The sequence below is a fragment of the Epinephelus fuscoguttatus genome, linkage group LG4 (assembly GCF_011397635.1).
Source record: "Epinephelus fuscoguttatus linkage group LG4, E.fuscoguttatus.final_Chr_v1".
Taxonomy (NCBI): domain Eukaryota; kingdom Metazoa; phylum Chordata; class Actinopteri; order Perciformes; family Serranidae; genus Epinephelus; species Epinephelus fuscoguttatus.
Window position 1 is genome coordinate 10891130 of NC_064755.1, and position 21660 is coordinate 10912789.

Consider the following 21660-nt stretch of genomic DNA (forward strand, 5'->3'; position numbering starts at 1 on the left):
TTTCAATTGAATTGCCACAATTAATGGATTCAGTGCAGGAGAGTAAGTTATGCAAATCTCTCCACCACTGACCAATAGCAAGCTGCCTTGGCAGTGCTTTTGAGGGAATGAAAACCAGAGATTCCAAGATCAAGGCAGCTAGCGCACCTTATTAGCCAAGTTGTACCATCCATTTATACTGCCTGGTCTCATAGAAATAGGCTTACATTAACAACCTCTTAACACAGCATTACGTGGTTGTTGCACAAATGTGAGCCCTGTCTCCTAGAAATTACATGCAACTAATCTGAAACAGCGTATACTGTACATTTTTAAGTGAAATATAATACCTAGCAAATCCCATTTTCTGTTACCATAATGAGGGAATTTTGCTACTGAACACATCAAAATGTTCACAGTCATGTATTCTTTTTTTCTGCTGAAATAGACAGTCTTGCAATACACTGTTCACTTGTAGTGACCACAGCATCCTTATTTTTTTAGAACATTTCTTGATCAACATTTAACTGAAATCATGACCTTACTCCAACCTTAATCAAAGTGTGTTTGTTGCCTAAACCAAATGATAAACGGGAGTCTGGACCAAAACCTAGCATTGTGGCGTCACAGTCCCGTACTTTGTATGTTCGCCGTCCACCTAACTGTCTCCGTGTGAAACCAGTGTGGTACATAAATGTCTTTTATTAAGTCAAAGTAACATTGTCTTTGAATATAATCCAGCCAGCGATTATGTTGTCTCCACAATGTAATTATGAATATCATTTAGTCATATACATAAGTAGTAGTAATAGATGGAGTTGGACCCTGATATGTTAAAATGACTTGCTGAAACCATGGAAACAATGCCAGTGGAAAGACAATTTGGATCCTTTGTCGTGGTTGACACACAAATTGTTGGTTCTACAATGTCACGCAATAGGCGGTGGTTAATGTTATGACCCTACAGGTAGGTGTAGTTGGTGGACGAGTCAGCAAATAGGACTTTCACCCAGGAGACTGCTGTTTTTGTCCTGTGTTAAACTAATATTTAACGCTGATTTTACATACGTGACATTACGTGACGTTATATGATGTTACATGACGTTATATGCAATGCTATTTGTATTAACTGGTTCGAATGTTGAATGGTACAAATATATCTTTTTAATAAACTGATTGAAGTTATTGTTCTATTAGCAACCAAGCTAATGAGCCTGCTAACTGCAGACTTTCTAGCAGCTGACAAGCTTTTCCCTTATTTGAAAGGGAATAAAGTTATTCAGTGAATAAAGTTTGCCAGTGGAGAGTATACAACAAGGTAAGGAGAAAATAGGAGAGCTAACTGACTAGCACTAACTTGGCTTGCTCAATTGTTTGAAGTTAGCTTTGTGCAGCTACAGCAGTTTACCAACTAGCCCTGTGAATAATTACTATGTCACCAAGAGTCTAGAATCACATATTTAGCAAAGGCATGCAAATTAGTTTCACCCTGGTGTGACAACTGGCTTTTAACACTTTTCTGAAGTGTTTTTTGTTTAATTTCTTCTGCATAGTAAGAACTAACTAGCGTAAGAACTTTGCTTTATAAAGCTATAGAGAGTTAGCGGCTGTTTGTATTTGAAAATCAAAGGGGAAATTAAGCAGCATAATTAGAGGAAACTGTCAGAGAGGAAGCTCAATGATCAGTTCTTATCTTGTTATGAACCATCCGGTAATAACATCTGGCTCAATGTGCTGTCAGCCACCCACTTAAATGTTTTGTTTCCTGAGATGTTTACATTTGTATATTGAATATATGCCAATAGATAGTTCCCTCATTTCTTGCTCTATTGGTGCATATATATTGTACCTAATGTTCTGGAGTGTCAAGAGACTCCCCAGCTTGGCTGTGGATAAATTGAATTTGCTTTTGGACATCATGTTATTACACAAATGCACCTTCTTTCCCCTCAGCTGCAGATTATTTGGAGACAAAGACATTAAATATCTCAGAGACACTGTAACCTGCAGCTCCTAAAGGTTCAGTCGATACTATTGACTGCAGTCTGCTTGGCCTGTAATTGGGGCCTTGATGAATGGGGTCAGCATGTGCATATGCAGTGTGTGTATGTGTGCGGTTAATTCAGTAAAGGAGATTCCCATTTCCCAACAATGACAAATGGTGCCTTATAACAAGCACTTGTCCCCCCATGTGCCCTTAGGGACTAAGTGAGATCGATGACTCTAGATATTTCTGGTCAACTGAGTCAGTGGGAGCTCCTAAACGTATTACAGGGGCGAACATAGACAGGTGAGGTAGGCATACAGTTTTGTTTAAAGTTTTTGCTGGTGTATTATGAATGTTTACTATTATTAGAATGTTGGTTTTGCCCTTGGTGAGAGAGCAAAAAAAAAAAAAAGCCCTGTTCACACGGGACTAGTATTACCTGGGGAACCTCTGACAATTGGTAGTAATTGCAGAGATGGTGTCAGGACCTTAATCCCATGTGAACCTGCCATGTGTCATTTTTCATGTAAAAATTCCACCGCAAATTACCTACCATATTTTGCCAAACACAGATTATGTGATTATAGTAGTTTTGTGAGAATCTGCATCTTGTTGATTTGGGGTCGTAATTAGTTTACATTTTGTTACTTGCTCACGCCCCCCATTGCCCCGAAAAAGGCGCATTCTGTATAAACAAAAGTAGGTAGGCGGCATTTTGCCCCACTCCCTGATTTTGTTTTTATACTGCCAATGCTGAAAGAAGACTGATTGGGCTTTCCTGCAAATTCGCACAATTCCTATTTAGAAAGGGCTAAAGAGACAGACCACCATTCACACTCACATTCACACCTACAGACAATTTGGAGTCACCAATTAACCCGTATATCTTTGAACTGTGGGAGGAAGCCGGAGTACCCAGAGAAAACCCACGCTGACACTGGGAGAACATGCAAACTCTGTACAGAAGCAGGGGCGCAGATGGGATTTTTGAACTGGGGGGACCAAGCTATCAGCAAATGATTCCAACTCAATTAGTTATTTTGTGTGTATATATATATATATATATATGTGTGTATGTACTGAAGCTGCATAAACAGAATAGTTTAACTTAAACAAAGGCCTACCTGATCAACACTAGCCATACATGATCAAACTGTTATTTGTCTGGTATGTCAATCACTCACCAAAACTTCATGTCTTCTGCATATGTTTTATTTAAACATTTGCTGATCTCAGCAGGATGAAGAATCTCAGCACAGAAACTTCAACTGTATTCTGACAAAAAAGCAAAGAACCTATGTGCAAAAATTAATAATAAAATAAAATTGAAATGATTCACACTCGTGCCTTCATGTAAATGATTATAAACATAACAATGTGTAAGAAAACGGAAGTATAAACACTTAAACAACAGATTCACATAAATAAAAATAGGTAAGTATAGCTTACATAGCATAAAATGTGAAATGATATTCACACTTTAAATGAAATATTAGGAATTCCCTCTGTAAGTATGACTGTTTTCTTTGTAGATTTTTCCAATAATAATTAAAATTGATAAAAAAAAAAAAAAAAAACAAGAATTCCCTCTGTAGCCAAACAAATTTACTCTACTCAGCATTACAAAACAAATATTTGCCACATCTGGGAAAGTCAACGGGCAACAGGCATAGGATATTTACATCTTTTGGTTCTTGAAAAAAACCCGCTGTGATTATTTTTCTTTCTTCTCTGGCTTTATGTAGCAGAAAAATCACCAGCTCAGTCATTAGACAGTTGTATATGATCACTACGGTTACCACTACAGGCACAGGCACAGCTACCAGCTCCTCTTAGGACCCTGGGGTCGAGAATCGTGCCTTATGGTGCGTTACATTTACATTGCAAGTCGGAACTCAGAGCTCCGAACAATGTAACCTCCGAACTGAGTGCTTCCCAGTTTAAAAACTGGGACATGGAACATGAAATTCGAAAAAAAAAATGGACAGTTAATGATAATGAAAATGATACGAAAACCCCAACATTTATGCTTGTAGATGCTAGATTTCAATGCTTTTCCGACTTCAAAACTCCGACTTACAAGTACAAGTGAACGCACCATTAGTCGTAGCACAAACACCAGGCTATCAATGGATCAGCTGTGCAGTGTTATTAACCGAGAATTACGTGGAAAATTGAACACCTTGCTTTCCGAACTCAGCAAGGATCTGCTCCAGCCTTTCCCCTTCTTGAATCGGTGTAATGTGGATTGATCACTGACAAGGCTACTGCCGTTGCCATTTCAATTTTGTGCTGCAATGTAAGTTAGCCTAACTAACGGGACATTGATCCTCTTTTTTACCTTTGTGTGGGGGGGACAGTGGGGGGAACAGATCGGGGTCACTATAAATCTGGGGGACATGCCCCCATCCCCAGTGCCATCTGCGCGCATGTACAGAAGGGCTTCCTCCTTGTAACATACAACTTTTATTTGTTTAAAAAGTCTTGCATCTTTTTACTGTACAAACAACAAATCAGCTACCCACCCAGCTTTGTGTGTAACTGTCTCACTGTTCTTCACAGAGAGTAATGAGGGATCCTGTAGCCTAACCTGATTCTGCCAGGGTATATTCATCTATACAGCTAAAGTTCAGCCTTGGCAGTGATTTATTTACTTCCACCATGTTCAGCCAGGCAGATATATTATACTGTTGATTGGTGCTTGTGTAATGGGATCTTCAATGCCAGAGGAACAAACTCTCATGCCTGCTTTTGGTCCTCTTACTGTAGTACTGTACATTTCAGTTCTTTTGTAGTCCAAACTGCATCGTTAAAATAGAATATAATATTACAAGGAATTACAACTATTTACACATTTCTTTATACCCCTTTGTACAGTGCATATATTTGTACACAAGGCTGTGGGTGGGAAGGAAGTTTAACATGAATGTATCAACATTCATGTTAAACAAGTGATATTAATTATTAACCCACTATATAAGGGTATTCCTTCTGTTCACATCTCTCACAACCAGCCCAAAAAAATATTTCCTTTTTTATTAATTAAACCAACTCCTATGGCTGACCGCACCTCCATCAGGTTGAAGAAAAAAAGAAACTAAACTGGATAATATATACAGTAATTCACTTAATTTATGTGAATTAAAATATACTTTGAAACAACACAAACCTGTCACTAGTTTGCCATGTATACAGTCCCTGCAGTGAGAACATTACTATCAGAAGTACACAAATAGGCTAAACAACGTGTAATTTACATTTTCAGTGACAGAAGAATTATTTTCAATACAAGGAACAAAGGGATTACTGCGTAAACATGATTATTATGGGCAATGAGTTTGTGCAAGAGCAAAAAACACTTCCTGAGAATCTGTAAAGCATGTGTTAGCCTAACTGTGTTTTAATTAAAAACATTTACTGCTGTGTAGATTGTATACAGTAGAAAAAAACTTTATACCTACAAACTTATAATGGTGGGTAAACATCTGACTGGACAGTGAATGACTTGATGAGTGATTATATTCTGGAAATGTGTTTTGCATTGTGTTACTGTAGGCGACTAAGGTTTTAAATGAGTCCTTTTTTGAATTATTCCTGCTTTTGTACTGTAGGAATGTAGAAATTACTGAGAAAATGAGAATACTGCAAGCACAGTATTCTGTCTTGCTTACATTCAATGTGTAGTACTGTGAAATAAAGGTGCAGTACACAGATTTTACCCATGAAGTTCATAAAATTGGTCATGAAAAATACTACTCAGCCTGTAACAACAGTTGTATGAAATATATGTGTCCCAATTCCTTTTAAAAAATAACCCTCATGAAGTCGTAGAGATGTCATCAGGGTTATTTCAGCTCGGACTTGGACAGGGATGTCCGTTTTGGTTGATTTTGCTTTTGATAGCCCAACACCCATTAACCAGTAACCAACTGGTGAACCAACATTAACAAGTAACTAACTGATTCACTTTGAAGAAAAAAAACCCCAAAATGTTTCACAGCAACCTTGTTGGGTCCGGATGCTGTATCATGGAATGAGCCATGCTGTTAGCTGGTTCCCACCAGACCTGGTTGGTGCCCAGTGTTTGTGTGTAATCTGAAGAGTACTGTAACCGGTCAAAAAATATTCTCGGCAGATAACTGGTTGACGGTTAACCATTGACATCACTAGCTTTGAGACTAGAAATTTTCAGTATAATGCCTGTGTTACAAACAGCTTTGTGGTGTTGGTGCTGCTTACCTTCGACAGCATAACAACATACTTAGACTTCTCTGTCAGGAGGGGACTGGGTGCAAGGGTGGACCAGGATTTATGAGGACTGGAAAAGACACTGTCACACACTGTCTGCCATGGTCTAATTTGTTAAAGGTTTCAAGAAGCCCTTAAAGAAGCTCTGCACACACACACACACACACACACACACACACACACACACTGAAAGCTACAAAAAGGAGGACAAAAAAGATTAAGACAGAGGAGAGGGATCAAGTTAGATTGAGTCAGTGATTATTAAAGACACAGCAAGAGAGAAGCTGGTAGATAAAGCCTCGCTGCTCCTGAGGGAGAGAAGGTGCTAGTATTATAATTGGAGAAGATGGACTGTCCACACTCTCTTTATGCTTTATTGGAGTGCTTTAGAGCACCTTTCTAATTTCATTGGCTGAGCACAAGTGACCATAATCCTGACCACAGGCTTGATTTGAGTGCTCAGAAGAGTAGTGGTACTCTATAGTCTGAAAACTAAAGTGTGCTGCATGAGTGCGTGCGCATGTGTGTGTGTCTGTGTCTGTGTATGTGTGTGTGTGTGTGTGTGTGGGAAGAGGATATCACTATCTGTGGAGAGCTGTTTGCAACCCTTTGTGGGAGTACTTGCCTATTTGTTTATGTCAGTGTGTGAATTCATGTGGCAGGATTCATATGTTTCACCTTGGGGATATCATAAGCTGTACATCATTAACACCCGAGGCTCATCGTAACAATGATGATGCCGTGTCAGAGGTGGGTTCTGCCTCAGGAACTTGTGTGATGAGTCAACTCATCATGCAGTCAGAATGTCACAGATCCTAGACAACTCTGCTTGTGTGTATGCACATGTGTGAGTGAATGTGTGTGTATGTGCTTGCAGGCATGCAGATGCTGACATCAGAGATGAATCAACTCATTTTGTTCAATTTAATTTTCAGCGATTTTTGAGCCAAAGACCAAGAGCAGTAGCATCCTAATTTGTGTGTGAGTGTGTGTGCGCCCATAAAGAACAAATCCAGTTATTCTTCATCAGCATCAGAAGGGGCACATATTGACGTCCAAGTCAAACATTGATTTTCCAGTATAACCTGTACATCTGACCTTTAACTAGGCTTTCTATCTAATTTGTTGCTTCTGACAAAGACTAAGTACCAAATCACTAACATCCTGTGCATCGATCACTGAATGGACAGACTGCATTAGAGCACATCAGATAGCTGTGTATATTAAAACATAAAGCAACCAAATTCAGAATAGTGAGTTTTTGTCATGTTAGAGGAGCTGTAATCTCATTTTACCTTTAAAAACTGAGCTCCTGCAGTTGTTGTTTCCATGGTTCTGTTTAGATAGAACTAAAATAAGAACCATTATAGCCAGAATATTTATTCTTTTGGCAACAGCAAGCAAAGACTTCTGTTGTCCCTGTCATCACATCCTGAGCTCACGTAACATTACCTTACAGTATGTGCAATGCAAATGTGGTATTTTGCCATGATTACACCGGCATTTCCCTGTAACGGCCATGGGAGATGGCTGTTTGCATAATCCTGCAAATATATGAGTCTAAAATAAAAACTTACAATTCTACATTACCTTACTTAACATGTGGTGCAAACGTAGAATTTCGTTGTAATTACACCAAAATCTCCCTGGGAATTTCCTGTAATGGCAGCAGGAGATTGCGGTTTGTATAATCTTGTATTGATCTTGAATAAAAACCATGATAGCTAGAACATTCATTCTATTTGCAGCAGAAAGCTCAGGGTTCTTTGTTCCGTGTCATCATGTTGTATGCTTGTAATAAAGTCATTATCAGTCACTCTCAAAAACTAAATAATGTAGATAAATAACTTACATGTTAAGAAATATATTGTTCATATCTGTACATCTAGAAATCTTTTGGATTTTTGGATGTTTTGTTTTTTTATTTGTAAAATCTGATGAGAAAAGTGAAAAAAATATATTGTGTTTAATTAATTAATTGATTTATTGAGTTACATAACCTTTAGCTCATGTTGTACAGATTTTAGGGAAATGAAGCGTCTGAAGATAATCCAAGAAATGACATCACAATAAGCAAACATACCAGTGTAGGCACTTGCAGACCATTATTGTTACAGAGTTCAAAGGTTAATGACTTGCATTTGCAGTTGTTGAAAAAGCTGAAACCACATCTGCCAAATGTCATCACTATGTCTTGTTTTGATTAATTATCTCAAATTTAGTAGAATTTTTGCTTTTTTCACTGCCTGTTTAAAATTTTGTAACAGGGACCTCTTTGTCGGCCCGATGTGTGGGAGAAAGCTTAAAACTAGAATTCAGAGTTAGCCTTGTAAGAAACCTTGTTAGTGCTTGTGTCTCATAGACGCACCACTCACTCTCACACCTTCACACATTATTTTCAGATGTGTTAATTGGGAGAAGAGCTTGGCATGTGTTGACTGTGGATGAGTTGTGAAAGGAGGGATATTCTCACAGGAAACCAGGAGTAGTCCAATCTGATTGCAGATTCCATAAGTTTAACAACATAATGCTTTAAAGATGCAACAGATATACAAAGCCAGGTTGCATATCTGCGTGTTGCAGATGTGATTAAAAGGATTCCATGTGGAGGTGTCACAGTCATGATCCATATCTGAGGTGCAAAGACTGTGTAACATATTATAATGTGCCTTCTGTTGAATCAGAGATCAGGGATTTGACTCAATTGTTACCTCACCAAACCTTAAAGTCCCCTGCAGCCAGTGTTACTTCCTGTTTAACGGTTAACATTCTTTCACAAACTGACAATAGGGGTGTGGTTAACAAATAATAAGAAATTAATTGCCATGGCAACCTGATTGCAGCTATGGTACCTTTAAATACAGGAGCAGTTGCAGTTATGAGCAACGTATCCTCATACAATGGTTAGAATGATATCTGATGAATTTAATGACATTACATACCTAGCATGACATTACTTTGGTGAGGTTTAGGAAAAGAAACATGGTGAAATAACTAAAATTTCATTTAGTTGAATACAGTTCTTAACACCAGTCTACTGGGGGTACGTCCTGTGTTTTATGACCCATCCTCCACCCCATGGACTTTTGGTCTTTATACTATTTCAACACTCCAGTCAGCGCATCAGTCACATGATCACAGCCTTCTCAGTTATGTGGGTTTTATATAAATAAATAAATATATATATATATATATATATATATATATATATATATATATATATATAATGTCTGATTCTTACATGGATCACATACAAATTGTGCATTACTTTTGATGAGAACAGCCTGATATGGGACGCTTAGTAGGTGCACTGCCAACTAGCATTAGCCACTCTCGCCGTCCACCGCACATGAACACCATTATGAAAATAAACAACACACCTAACTAATGTGGCAGAAACTAAAAAATAAAGGGAAGACCCTCAGTTCCTTATTGCAATATGTTAAGCTAGCTAACTAATGCAACATCAAACTAAGTTAGTGAACTAACTAGAAAGACAAACTAACAGACGGACCATTCATTCATTTTCTGTAACCTGGAGCCTAGCCCAGCTGACATTGGCCGGGCCACACCCACGTTGCCAGACTGAGGCAGACAACCATTCACGCTCACATTCACACAGACAGGCAATTTAGAGTCACCAGTTAACCTGCATGTCTTTGGACTGTGGGAGGAAGCCGGAGTATCCGGAGAAAACCCACACTGACTTGGGGAGAACATAAAAACATCACACAAGTTCCAAATATTAAATATCAAATATTTGATGAACAGAGTGGCTAATGAACATTGTCAGGAAATGACTCAGAAAAATATGAATTATGCTTAAAAAATGCCAAAATACACTAGAGGGGGGCTTTAGCCAATTTTGATTTAATTGGATAACCTTAATTCCTAACTAAAGTTGTTTTTCTCAGGCTTAACAATACCAATCCAACGTCTAACACTCATTGTTAACTTGCAAGCTAAATGGATGTATTAAGAGAGCTGGATGTGGCACTGCCTCTTAGCATTAATGCCCCAGTGGCAAACAATGCTTCAACAATAAAATCCCCTGAATCCCATTTTCCCCAAAGACAAACATTAAAAAAGAGGCATTTATTCTTGTCTTTAAAATGTTGATAACAGGAGAATGGCGTTATTAATATAAAAAATGTAATATATTTCTTTACAGGACAATGTGGACCTAGGAGAACTGATGTTCTCATTGTGCTATCTCCCTACGGCTGGCAGGCTCACCATCACCATGATCAAAGCCAGAAATCTCAAAGCCATGGACATCACTGGGGCTTCAGGTGGGTGCTGACTGCAAAGCCATGTTTCCACTGAGAGGTGCTGTAGTCAAATATATACATAAGTTGTTCCAGTGCTTTATAATTATTGGTCGATATAGAATTTTAGTTAAATGGCATTCCATACCAAGATATTTTTGCACCCTAATGGAGTGAAACCTTTCTCCAGATCCATATGTGAAAGTGTCCCTGATGTGTGATGGCCGTAGGCTAAAGAAGAGGAAGACATCAACCAAGCGAAACACTTTGAACCCAGTGTACAATGAAGCCATTGTGTTTGATGTTCCTCCTGAGAACATCGACCAGATCAGCCTGCTCATAGCTGTCATGGACTATGATCGGTTAGTGAGTTACCTATACGAAAAGTGCTGTTTTTTGGGTGGAAAAAAAGGTGGGGCAACAGATCTTTAGGAAATATGTAAAATCAGGAAAATTGTCATAATCAGTCAATCAATTTGCTTTGATTGCCAAAGGTTTTGAGCATGCATATTGCTGTTTTGCCGCACTTTGACACTGCGAGCATGGGGCTATCTCCACATAGTGGTGTCTTAAACCAAACACAATTAAAACATCATTTAAAAACCATTCTATCCAGCCACTGACCTTAAATTGTAAAATCATTAAAACAGCAGCAACCAAGTGAGTTTTTTGTCATGCATTCATCCAGAATTATATTGATGTTGTCACCCAGTAAAACATTTTCTGCTCCAAATCACCTGTCATCTCTACCTACCTGTATCAGTTTCATCTAGAGTGCATTTACAAATGCAACATGTGTTGTTTTCTCTGTCATGCAGGGTTGGACATAATGAAGTGATCGGGGTATGCAGGGTGGGCAATGAGGCAGAGAGCCTGGGGCGAGACCACTGGAATGAGATGATGACATACCCACGGAAGCCCATTGCACACTGGCACCCACTCATAGAGGTACGGACCACTTTGTGTATTGTTACAGCAAATTCCTGTAAATGTTGTAAACTGGGGTTTATAAGAAACAGTCATGTCATGCAATCATCCAAGAAGTCTTCAGCCATGCTAATCTCTTTGATAGGTGTTAACTTGACTCAGTGGTGTTTTGACCTACAAGCTAATGTCAGCTTGCTAACAATGACAATGTGAGCATGCTTTTGTTTAGCAAAATGTTAATCATGTTCCATATCTTAGTTTAGCATTTCAGCATGCTAGCATTTGCTAACATGGCAAGGTACATTTGAAGCCGATGGGTATGTCCAGGCCAGTTGCCAAAAGAAAATGTTGGCACTGTACATTTCTACCACGAAAATGTTACACTTTTCTACGTTTTTTTTTTACATTTCATTCATGTCATATCAACCTTTCTAAAGAGACATAGTTTATGAGTTGACTTTGTCAGCGGGAGGAGAAGGAGGAGATAGTGGATCACGTGTAACCTAAACAAGATGCCTGCCAACTGCAGACCAAAAAAACGCAAAACTGGTTTTGTAGCAATCCGTCGCTGTTTTTCCACTGGAGATAGTGCCACAAAAAGCAGCTATTTTTTACAGAGACATCAGCGGTTTCTCCAGCCGTGATTCTGCTACCCAAACTGGATTTTTTAAACCCAAGTGTGGGTTACATAACCTTAACCAAGTGGTTGTTGTACCTAAACCTAACCACATGTTAACCACATTGTGGTTTCAGTGTATCCACTACATGATAACGTACAGTACAGGCCAAAAGTTTGGACACACCTTCTCATTCAATGCGTTTTCTTTATTTTCATGACTATTTACATTGTAGATTCTCACTGAAGGCATCAAAACTATGAATGAACACATGTGGAGTTATGTACTTAACAAAAAAGGTGAAATAACTGAAAACATGTTTTATATTCTAGTTTCTTCAAAATAGCCACCCTTTGCTCTGATTACTGCTTTGCACACTCTTGGCATTCTCTCCATGAGCTTCAAGAGGTAGTCACCTGAAATGGTTTTCACTTCACAGGTGTGCCTTATCAGGGTTAATTAGTGGAATTTCTTGCTTTATCAATGGGGTTGGGACCATCAGTTGTGTTGTGCAGAAGTCAGGTTAATACACAGCCGACAGCCCTATTGGACAACTGTTAAAATTCATATTATGGCAAGAACCAATCAGCTAACTAAAGAAAAACGAGTGGCCATCATTACTTTAAGAAATGAAGGTCAGTCAGTCCGCAATGTGTCCCCAAGTGGAGTCGCAAAAACCATCAAGCGCTACAACGAAACTGGCACACATGAGGACCGACCCAGGAAAGGAAGACCAAGAGTCACCTCTGCTTCTGAGGATAAGTTCATCCGAGTCACCAGCCTCAGAAATCGCAAGTTAACAGCAGCTCAGATCAGAGACCAGATGAATGCCACACAGAGTTCTAGCAGCAGACCCATCTCTAGAACAACTGTTAAGAGGAGACTGCGCGAATCAGGCCTTCATGGTCAAATAGCTGCTAGGAAACCACTGCTAAGGAGAGGCAACAAGCAGAAGAGATTTGTTTGGGCCAAGAAACACAAGGAATGGACATTAGACCAGTGGAAATCTGTGCTTTGGTCTGATGAGTCCAAATTTGAGATCTTTGGTTCCAACCGCCGTGTCTTTGTGAGACGCAGAAAAGGTGAACGGATGGATTCCACATGCCTGGTTCCCACTGTGAAGCATGGAGGAGGAGGTGTGATGGTGTGGGGTGTTTTGCTGGTGACACTGTTGGGGATTTATTCAAAATTGAAGGCACACTGAACCAGCATGGCTACCACAGCATCCTGCAGCGACATGCCATCCCATCCGGTTTGCGTTTAGTTGGACGATCATTTATTTTTCAACAGGACAATGACCCCAAACACACCTCCAGGCTGTGTAAGGGCTATTTGACCAAGAAGGAGAGTGACAGAGTGCTGCGGCAGATGACCTGGCCTCCACAGTCACCAGACCTGAACCCAATCGAGATGGTTTGGGGTGAGCTGGACCGCAGAGTGAAGGCAAAGGGGCCAACAAGTGCTAAACACCTCTGGGAACTCCTTCAAGACTGTTGGAAAACCATTTCAGGTGACTACCTCTTGAAGCTCATGGAGAGAATGCCAAGAGTGTGCAAAGCAGTAATCAGAGCAAAGGGTGGCTATTTTGAAGAAACTAGAATATAAAACATGTTTTCAGTTATTTCACCTTTTTTCGTTAAGTACATAACTCCACATGTGTTCATTCATAGTTTTGATGCCTTCAGTGAGAATCTACAATGTAAATAGTCATGAAAATAAAGAAAACGCATTGAATGAGAAGGTGTGTCCAAACTTTTGGCCTGTACTGTATGTTTTATATATATCCAATATATCCATGGTTTGCAAAAATGTACAATGCCAACATTTTTCTGGTGATTGGATTGGTATGTCACTATAGCATATGGTCACAAAAAGTATTGGCTATATTACAAAATTGGACCTGAATATCTTAGCATAATGTTATAGCAGTCCATCCAAAAGTTATCTAGACAATGCACACAAATGTCAACCTCATAGTGGTGCAACAGGAAAAGTCAGAGAATCAACAAAGTCAGTACATTTCATCCTCTGAGGACCATGAATGTACGTTGAATGTGTAACTGCAAATTAGGTATATTATCAACAAGAAATTAGAATGACTGTTCACTGCTGATGTCTGCACAAATGAAAAACCCATCACTTTTTGATGCAGTAGAGGTTAAAAGCCTTTTATGTATATTATGTAGCTAATGGGTGTGAGTTCGTATATAAAAAAACAGTTACCTGGTCCCCGACCTTGGAACCAAAACAAAATGTCCATTTGAAATGATTATCAGACTAAGAAGGCAAACTATTTAAGTAAAAGCATACATGTTTAGGAATATTTAGAGAATAAATACACAAAAAATTAAAGTGAAGTTATCATTTTAATGAGGCACTATCATTCATCTGCACAACATACAGTGGAGTGCACAAAAGCTTCTCAGTAGCTACCAAAGAGTCTTAATTCAGGACAGAAATAACTTCAGAGATACAGATGAAGAGACTGTAAATGTTGTGTAATTCATTTTCAGGCACAGTAAAAAAAAAAACAAAAAAAAAATAAAACAATTACATAACAAAATTACTGCACAACCCTCTGTATACTTGGCTTGTTTTACAGGGTTTGCCACAACAGAGGCACCTAGCTAACAGAGAGAGACACACAGAGAGGTGGCTACATTCACTGAGCTGTTTCTATTTCTGACTTGCCTGCCCACACTCATTAAAAAAACAGAGCAAGCTAAAACAGATGTTGAACTGATTCATGTAAATTCATGTTGAGTTGTCAAAGCTAAATCTATTGGTATTCAGCTGAAGGAGTTGGAAGATAAAACGCTTAAAAAAGGATTGCTGTCCCGGTCAATGTAACGCCTATCATCAGCTATGACACGCATTAGCATCTGCTGGCTCTATGTGTCTCCTCTGTTGAAGAATTATGAAATCCACTCAGCTTCACTAAGAGATTTGTTGGCATCTTTAGTTTTCCTTAGTGAAGGTAATGGACACTGGCTAGCTCGTTAGCTGTTAACACAGGTCGTCATGAGGACTGCTGACGTAAATTCTCTCTAGACATCGTTATTTTCACTGGAGGAGGTCTGACGATGCTCATTATGAAAGAAGCTGAGGACCCCAGGAATATTATTCCATCTCTAATGAACATGTCTAATTTTCCTCAGCAACCCTAATGACATTTCCATCTGAAATCAGGCCAACAAACATGTAATGAGTATCTTTTTAGATTATTTTGCCATCCAGGTGACTTACCTAAGATATGTGTGCTGCTTTCCCATTGTAATACTGATGCATCACAATGATGGCTGTTACACGTATTTTACTTACAAGAGAAATTTGAAGTAAAAAAAAAAATCCAGTTTTCCTGTCAACTTTCAGAATTTATCATTTTAAAGGATGTATGTATCTGCATTTATATAATTCATCATCATTAGATGTATAGCTGGATGAAGGAGCTCCTTAACCTTACAAAAACCTTACAAAACAAGACAAGATGAGGCATGATGAAGACTGTTTCATACCATCATTGACTGCTGACTTTTCCTAACTGCTCGTTAAGGACCATAAGTGATCATATCACATAGTAACAGGCATTTATGGTAAGTGGCTAGGCTGAAAACAAGCCTTACCAAGTCTCGTATCTAGTCTTGTTATGGCCTATGTCATGGCTCAAAAACTGACATCCATGGAAAAGTTTGTTCTCATTTTGAACCGGAGCATCTGCAGATTAGTTCCATACCTGATGGCTTATGATCCACTAAATTTAGGCATACAGGATGAATAAAACCTTGTTTCTGGCTGCGCTAATGGTTCTAACAATGCTAACAACAGTAACAGTGCTGACAGAGCTAACTGTTAATTTTGGTGTGGGGTAGGTGTTATGCTTCTAAACAACGCTGTCCCACCCGCCGGCTCGAGTCGCCATTATCAGTGGTAACTATTGTATAGGTGCAGGACAAAGTGGCCGAGATTAGCTAGCCAGTGAGACACAGTGGGACTCACATTCACTGACATGCACACTTGGCAGGGCCGGCTACCAAAACAAAGGACAGAGAAGCTCAGATTACACCCCACTTAGAAGTAGTGTGACTTCATTCTCAGCTCAGGACGCCATTATTCCACAATATCTTTACCTGAGTCCGATATACGACTAATTTTTGTACATTGGGAGTGTTTAATGTCAAATATTCAATATATGATTGAGGAAAAAATAATACAATCATGTGCCCTGGAACTCATTTTCGCTGAGGGGCACTGCACAGTGTAAATTTGCGTACGTGACTATGTGCATGCACGAGACAGTTGGCATTTGCAGACCACTGTTGAAGACCAGCAAACAACAAAACTGGTTGTTTTTTAGTGAGACATCAGTGGCATTTGCAGCGGGTATTGTGCCACCCAAACTGGGTGCTTTTTTTAGGAAGACATTGCCAGAACTTCTAGTGCCATCGTGTCATCTAACCAGGTGTTTTTAGTGAGACATCAGTGGCATTTCCAACAGTGAACGTGCCACCTAATACTGGTAATTTAAGCCAAAACATCATCTTTTCCTGACCATAACCAAGTGGTTTTTGTGCCTAGACCTAACCACATGTTAACCACAGCATTGTTGAAAGGTAAAGTTTCAGCATATCCCTTACATAAAAAAAAATAAAAATGTTACATTTGATTGGGTTGAGAAGCTACAGGAACACAGCTCATCCACTCATCTTTCGCTCCATCATTAACTGCTATGAAACTCCATTCCGATAGATTTGCCCCTGCAGTGGGAGTCCCTTGCGTCCAATATATTTTAGAGATCTAAAAAGCAGCTCCAAAACTGTCCAGGCTATTTTCTGATCTTTCTCAAGCTGTTCAGCCTGACTGCACTATTGAGTAGCTTCCAGTAACACAAATCTCTCCCCAAGTTTAATGTTAGCTGCCCCATAAGCTTACTCTGACCCTTGCTCTTTGACCTGACGTGATGATGTTGTCAGATTGGAGGAATTAATTCAATTCACACGTTTATCTTTTTTTATCTTTTTTTTTTCATATATTTTCTGACAGGCGCCTTATATAGTGTTCAAAATGTAAAACAAATGTTCAGATAGTCCATGAGTTATGATAAAACAACTAGCCAATCACAGACATATTTTCCACCCCTGGTCATTAGAGAGTGCAGCAGCACTCTCAGCACCCACTTTCCCGCGCACTTGAATACCACAGCATCACAGTATCGTGAATGTATCACAAAAATGATCAGTAAAAATTTGACTTTATGTTGCTGCCATGTTGGTAACAGTAGTGGTTGGATGCATTATGTTTTTGGGTTGTTTGTATGAACATCCCATTTTCTCAGCATCACCTGGAGGGCATTTCTTCAAATTTAGCACAAACTTCCACTTTGACTCAAGAATGAATTGATGATTTGGAAACAAAAAAAAAAAAATCTGGATTTTGTTGTGTTTCAGTAAGGGTGGTGCAGGCAGTGGGAGCTCTTTTCACACCTTGAGTCCACACAATCTTATTTAGTTGCATTCTGATACCAGGATTCTTTCCTCTTCTCCCAGATAACCACTCAGTGTGTTACTAAGCGCTGCATAAAGCTGCAGGAGCAAATGAAGCTTTAACTGTCACACTGTGTCTACTAGAGGAGTTGCAGTATTGGCGGGAGGTCAGTGACCCTGATATTGCCAACAACGGTGAAGCTAGAAGAGCTCTCTTGCTGTCTCTAGGGCCATTTGTATAACACACACACACACACACACACACACACACACACACACACACACACACACACTGAGGTTCTGTCAGACAGCATCCGTGTTTTATAGGCCATTAGCAGCACTAGACTACAGCAGCAGGGCCTGAGACCCAGACTAATGGCTTATTTGTGTTTCTTTAAAAGATCTACACAGAAATCCTGAGAGAACCTGACCCAGTGGATATATCACACACACACACACACACACACACACACTTATGCACACATAGGTATATAAAGTATATCATGTATAGTGATATATGCACACATTAAGTATTCACACATAAAAGCTAATTTCAGTAATTTCAACAAATAATCACAAACACATGCAACATTTGCGTCGTGTGCACACATACACTCTACTCTATCTATCGTTCTCTCTTCCTGAAACACACACATGTACTCATGCACACTCAGTTTTCTTATCCACTTTAGGCTTTTATGTCTTTTCTGAAGTATTAGAGTTAGCCTCACTGGCCCTCTGGCCACAGTCTAAGAGCATTATCAATTCACCAATTTCATCTCTTCAGCCAAGACTGTGAACACACACACACACACACACACACACACACACACAAGACCAAGACAACCAACAACAAAACGCTCTTGAATTCCCAAGAGTCATTTCAAACCAGTTCTGATGCTATTGAGCAGAAAGCAAAAGAAATGAAAAAAGCAGAAAGCTCAGTTGCCTCCACTTTGTCACATGAACATTTGGTTGAATAACAGAAAGCCAGCATACTGCAAGGGGCCACTCTCATGATGCAAGATTAGTGTTTGCAAGTCAACTTTGAGCTCATATCCCTGTCTCTTCAGTCTCACAGGGCTGACTAAAGCTAAAATATAATCACCATGGTAACATGCTCAATCAACCTCAAATTTAACTGTGAAATTAATGATTTAATTTCTCATGCCACAACTTTGCCCCATGAATTTGCCCTGACAGGAAACTGTTGACCAAAAACAAGTCGTCCTGACAAAACTGACATTGTAGGGCAGTGGTTCTCAAACTTTTTACACCACGTACCACCTCAGCAAATATTAGGCTCTCTAAGTACTACCACTATGACAAACATTAAAATACAGCAGGCCTACCCTATTCAGCTACAAACAGTTCATGCAGGTGGCAGAATTATCCATAATCAGAAGATTATGTATTGCTGACTAAGCCACAGCTGTACTGTACAAAATGCTGAGCTTCATTCAGGGACTCACAACGGCACAATGCTGCAGCTCATGAAAGTGCGACACTGCAAAATAAATATAAGGGAAAGACTAGAACAGACATTTGGTGTTTTTTTGTGTTTTTTAGCCTGGCGTGGGCTCCTGTTGGCCTGGCAGTCCATCAGGCCTGCTGATCTGCTGACTTAAGCTTATATACTGTACTGTGAATACATTTGTGTACAGTCAGTGCAGCAAGCTGCCAGTTTTTGCTTTGACAGTGATCTGTTTAGAGAAATCCTAAATGGCTGACATGACACCTGGACCATGTGTGTAATTGCTCTGACAGGTTTACCCATCTTCAGTCACAGTAAGCTGCTCATACATATTCACTTTGAGTTTGAATATTCTTCTAGGTCCGAACCAGGTTCATTTTGATTTCACTCTGGAACATGATTTAGATTTTAACGATGGTGATGCAGGTTGGTGAGTCAGTTATTAAAGTGGTTGTCCACCACTTTGGCCACATCTTTTAAACAACTCTCCAGATCTGCATTAAATTTGGTATCGGTATTCATGATCACTCAAGGATTATTCCTATGGTTTTGTGACACCCTAACTTTTTTTCCCTCACACCACCATAATGTAAAAATAATCACTTGACCAATGCTTGTCAATATTAAATACATGATTGTGTCTCAAGATTATGAATTCTTATGTTTTGGATGCCCATCTTGACCGTTTCCTCAAGTGCCATGATAAGTGCCATGCAAAAAATATCAGGGTCTTTCCATTGAAATTACAGAGCACATTCATGGTATGTCTGAGCAAAAAATACAAACATCTTTTGACACTTCAAGTCTATTTTCTTCAGTTTTATGTGTGTAACCAGAGTGTTTGTGTGTTGGGCTCTGAGCGCTGCCAAAATGCAGGTGACCTACACTCAAAACTGTGTCTGAGCACATCCCATGTATTTGATAAGCTAAACTCAATACAGTGCTTTCACTACATAACCTGTGTAGACACTGTGTAAGAAAAAAAAAACATACATGTATTTAACCTTGCATTTTGCCACAGTTTTCTAATCGTGGCCTTTACTTTTAGCATATCAGCTACTTGTCTACTTGTATTGCACACATAGCAAAAAGATATTTGGAGATATTTTCTTAAGTGCTTAAGTTTGTTTGTCTCTCAAAAATTACATCTAAAATCCACTGCATATCATGGAGCTCAATATAGTCCTTGACTCCCTTTCCAAGAGCATTTTCACTGCTTCTAACATTGGAGTTCTGCGATGAGATCTTTAAAGTGTCACACAAGCCTGTGTTCACATAAAACTGACACTCTCCAGCACTTTCGTCAAAATGTGGTCTAAACCAGCTTTTCAGGAACCAAGTGCTTTTGATGGATGATGCAGTGAAAAGCCTCAAACTCTTCTTGTCCTGCCAGCTTTACACGGCCCTGCCAGGCCCCTCACAGAACTGACCATAGATGGTGCCCTGGTAAACAATTTATGTTTAGTTAGTCGTCCATGAGGTGCGTGATTTTGCTGTGCCATTAACTGAAGAGATCGGTTCTCATTATAAGACAATTATTTATATATACAATGTAAATAAAAAATTGATTCAAAACCAAATAAACCTTTAGTTTTGTTTTACTTCTGTTTACATCTAACCTGATCGTATTCTCTGTCTCCCTCTTTCCTCCTCTTTTTCTGTTGTGGTCCAGTGGGTCGGACAGGGAGCGACGGGGAGTGGAAGCCAAGGAGGATCCACCAATTCCCTGAAGACACCACCATCGCCATGACCACACAGACACCCCAACCTACACTCACACAAACACAGACACACACACAGAGCCTCAGGGTGGTAGACCGATAGATGATGGACATGCAGATAGTCCTATTGAAATGTTTAAAAATGCAGTACAAGGTTTGACTAACAAGTGACTACAATAGAAACATCAGCTAAAAGCCATTAAACTGGTGTGTCATTAGATTGAGTGTGCTAAGACTGCTGCAAAAGCTAATGCCCACTTCTTTCCTCCCCTTGTGTCTTCACAACCAAAAAAATCACTTAACTACATTCCAGCTGAATTACTACAGTACTTTCATTTGTCATTTTGAGTTGTTACTGACAGTATTAACAGGTTGAGATTATCTAACAGGTCAAGCTTTTTTAACAAATTGCAGTTTGTGGACCAAAATAATTAATTTTTAGGCCAGTGTGTGAAGCTGTAACTTGTGATTTGTGTGATAGGCTATCATAGACACAGTAAGAGTTAAACAGGTGAGGTTACAGAATTAGAAACAACAGAGAGGGCATTCTTGTTCAGATCAACAGAGCTGAGTCAGCTCTTTTGTTTTGCTGTTGTGTCGAACAGTCAGACTACTCTTGCATTGGTAAAGTGCTGCCTAGACTCTGTGGCAGCCATAGCAGACATGGACAAAGGAGATTTTCTTAGTGTAAGCCTTAGTTTTACCTCTATGGGCGACTTTCTCACAGGACATTTCCTGCAGAGATGTAAACCGAAGAGAATTTGCTCCAAGAATGTGTAAAGCAGCTGAAAGAGGGAACAGACAGTGTTTTATTTACTGCATGTTAAATCGTCATACTTTGTTAACAGGGTGTGGTCAAAATAAAGAAAACACAGGTGTTGGGGGTGGCAAAGAAAGTGGCATGTTTTTCTGGCAAAAGGGCATAATCTCTGAGTACGACTGCTAATGATTCTCAGTGA

The 21660-nt window shown here is 39.4% G+C and overlaps 1 protein-coding gene across 2 annotated transcripts in view; it reads left to right on the forward strand.

The window, feature by feature from the left end:
* Positions 1-21071, forward strand: part of syt9b (synaptotagmin IXb) — a 66813-nt gene extending 45742 nt beyond the window's left edge. For both annotated transcript variants that reach the window (XM_049574974.1, XM_049574975.1), the window contains 4 exons: positions 10386-10506; positions 10673-10844; positions 11301-11430; positions 20653-21071. In XM_049574974.1, the coding sequence (XP_049430931.1) occupies positions 10386-10506; positions 10673-10844; positions 11301-11430; positions 20653-20730 (501 nt within the window). In that variant the 3' untranslated portion in view covers positions 20731-21071. The remainder of the gene's footprint in view (positions 1-10385; positions 10507-10672; positions 10845-11300; positions 11431-20652) is intronic.
* Positions 21072-21660: the final 589 nt, after the last annotated feature.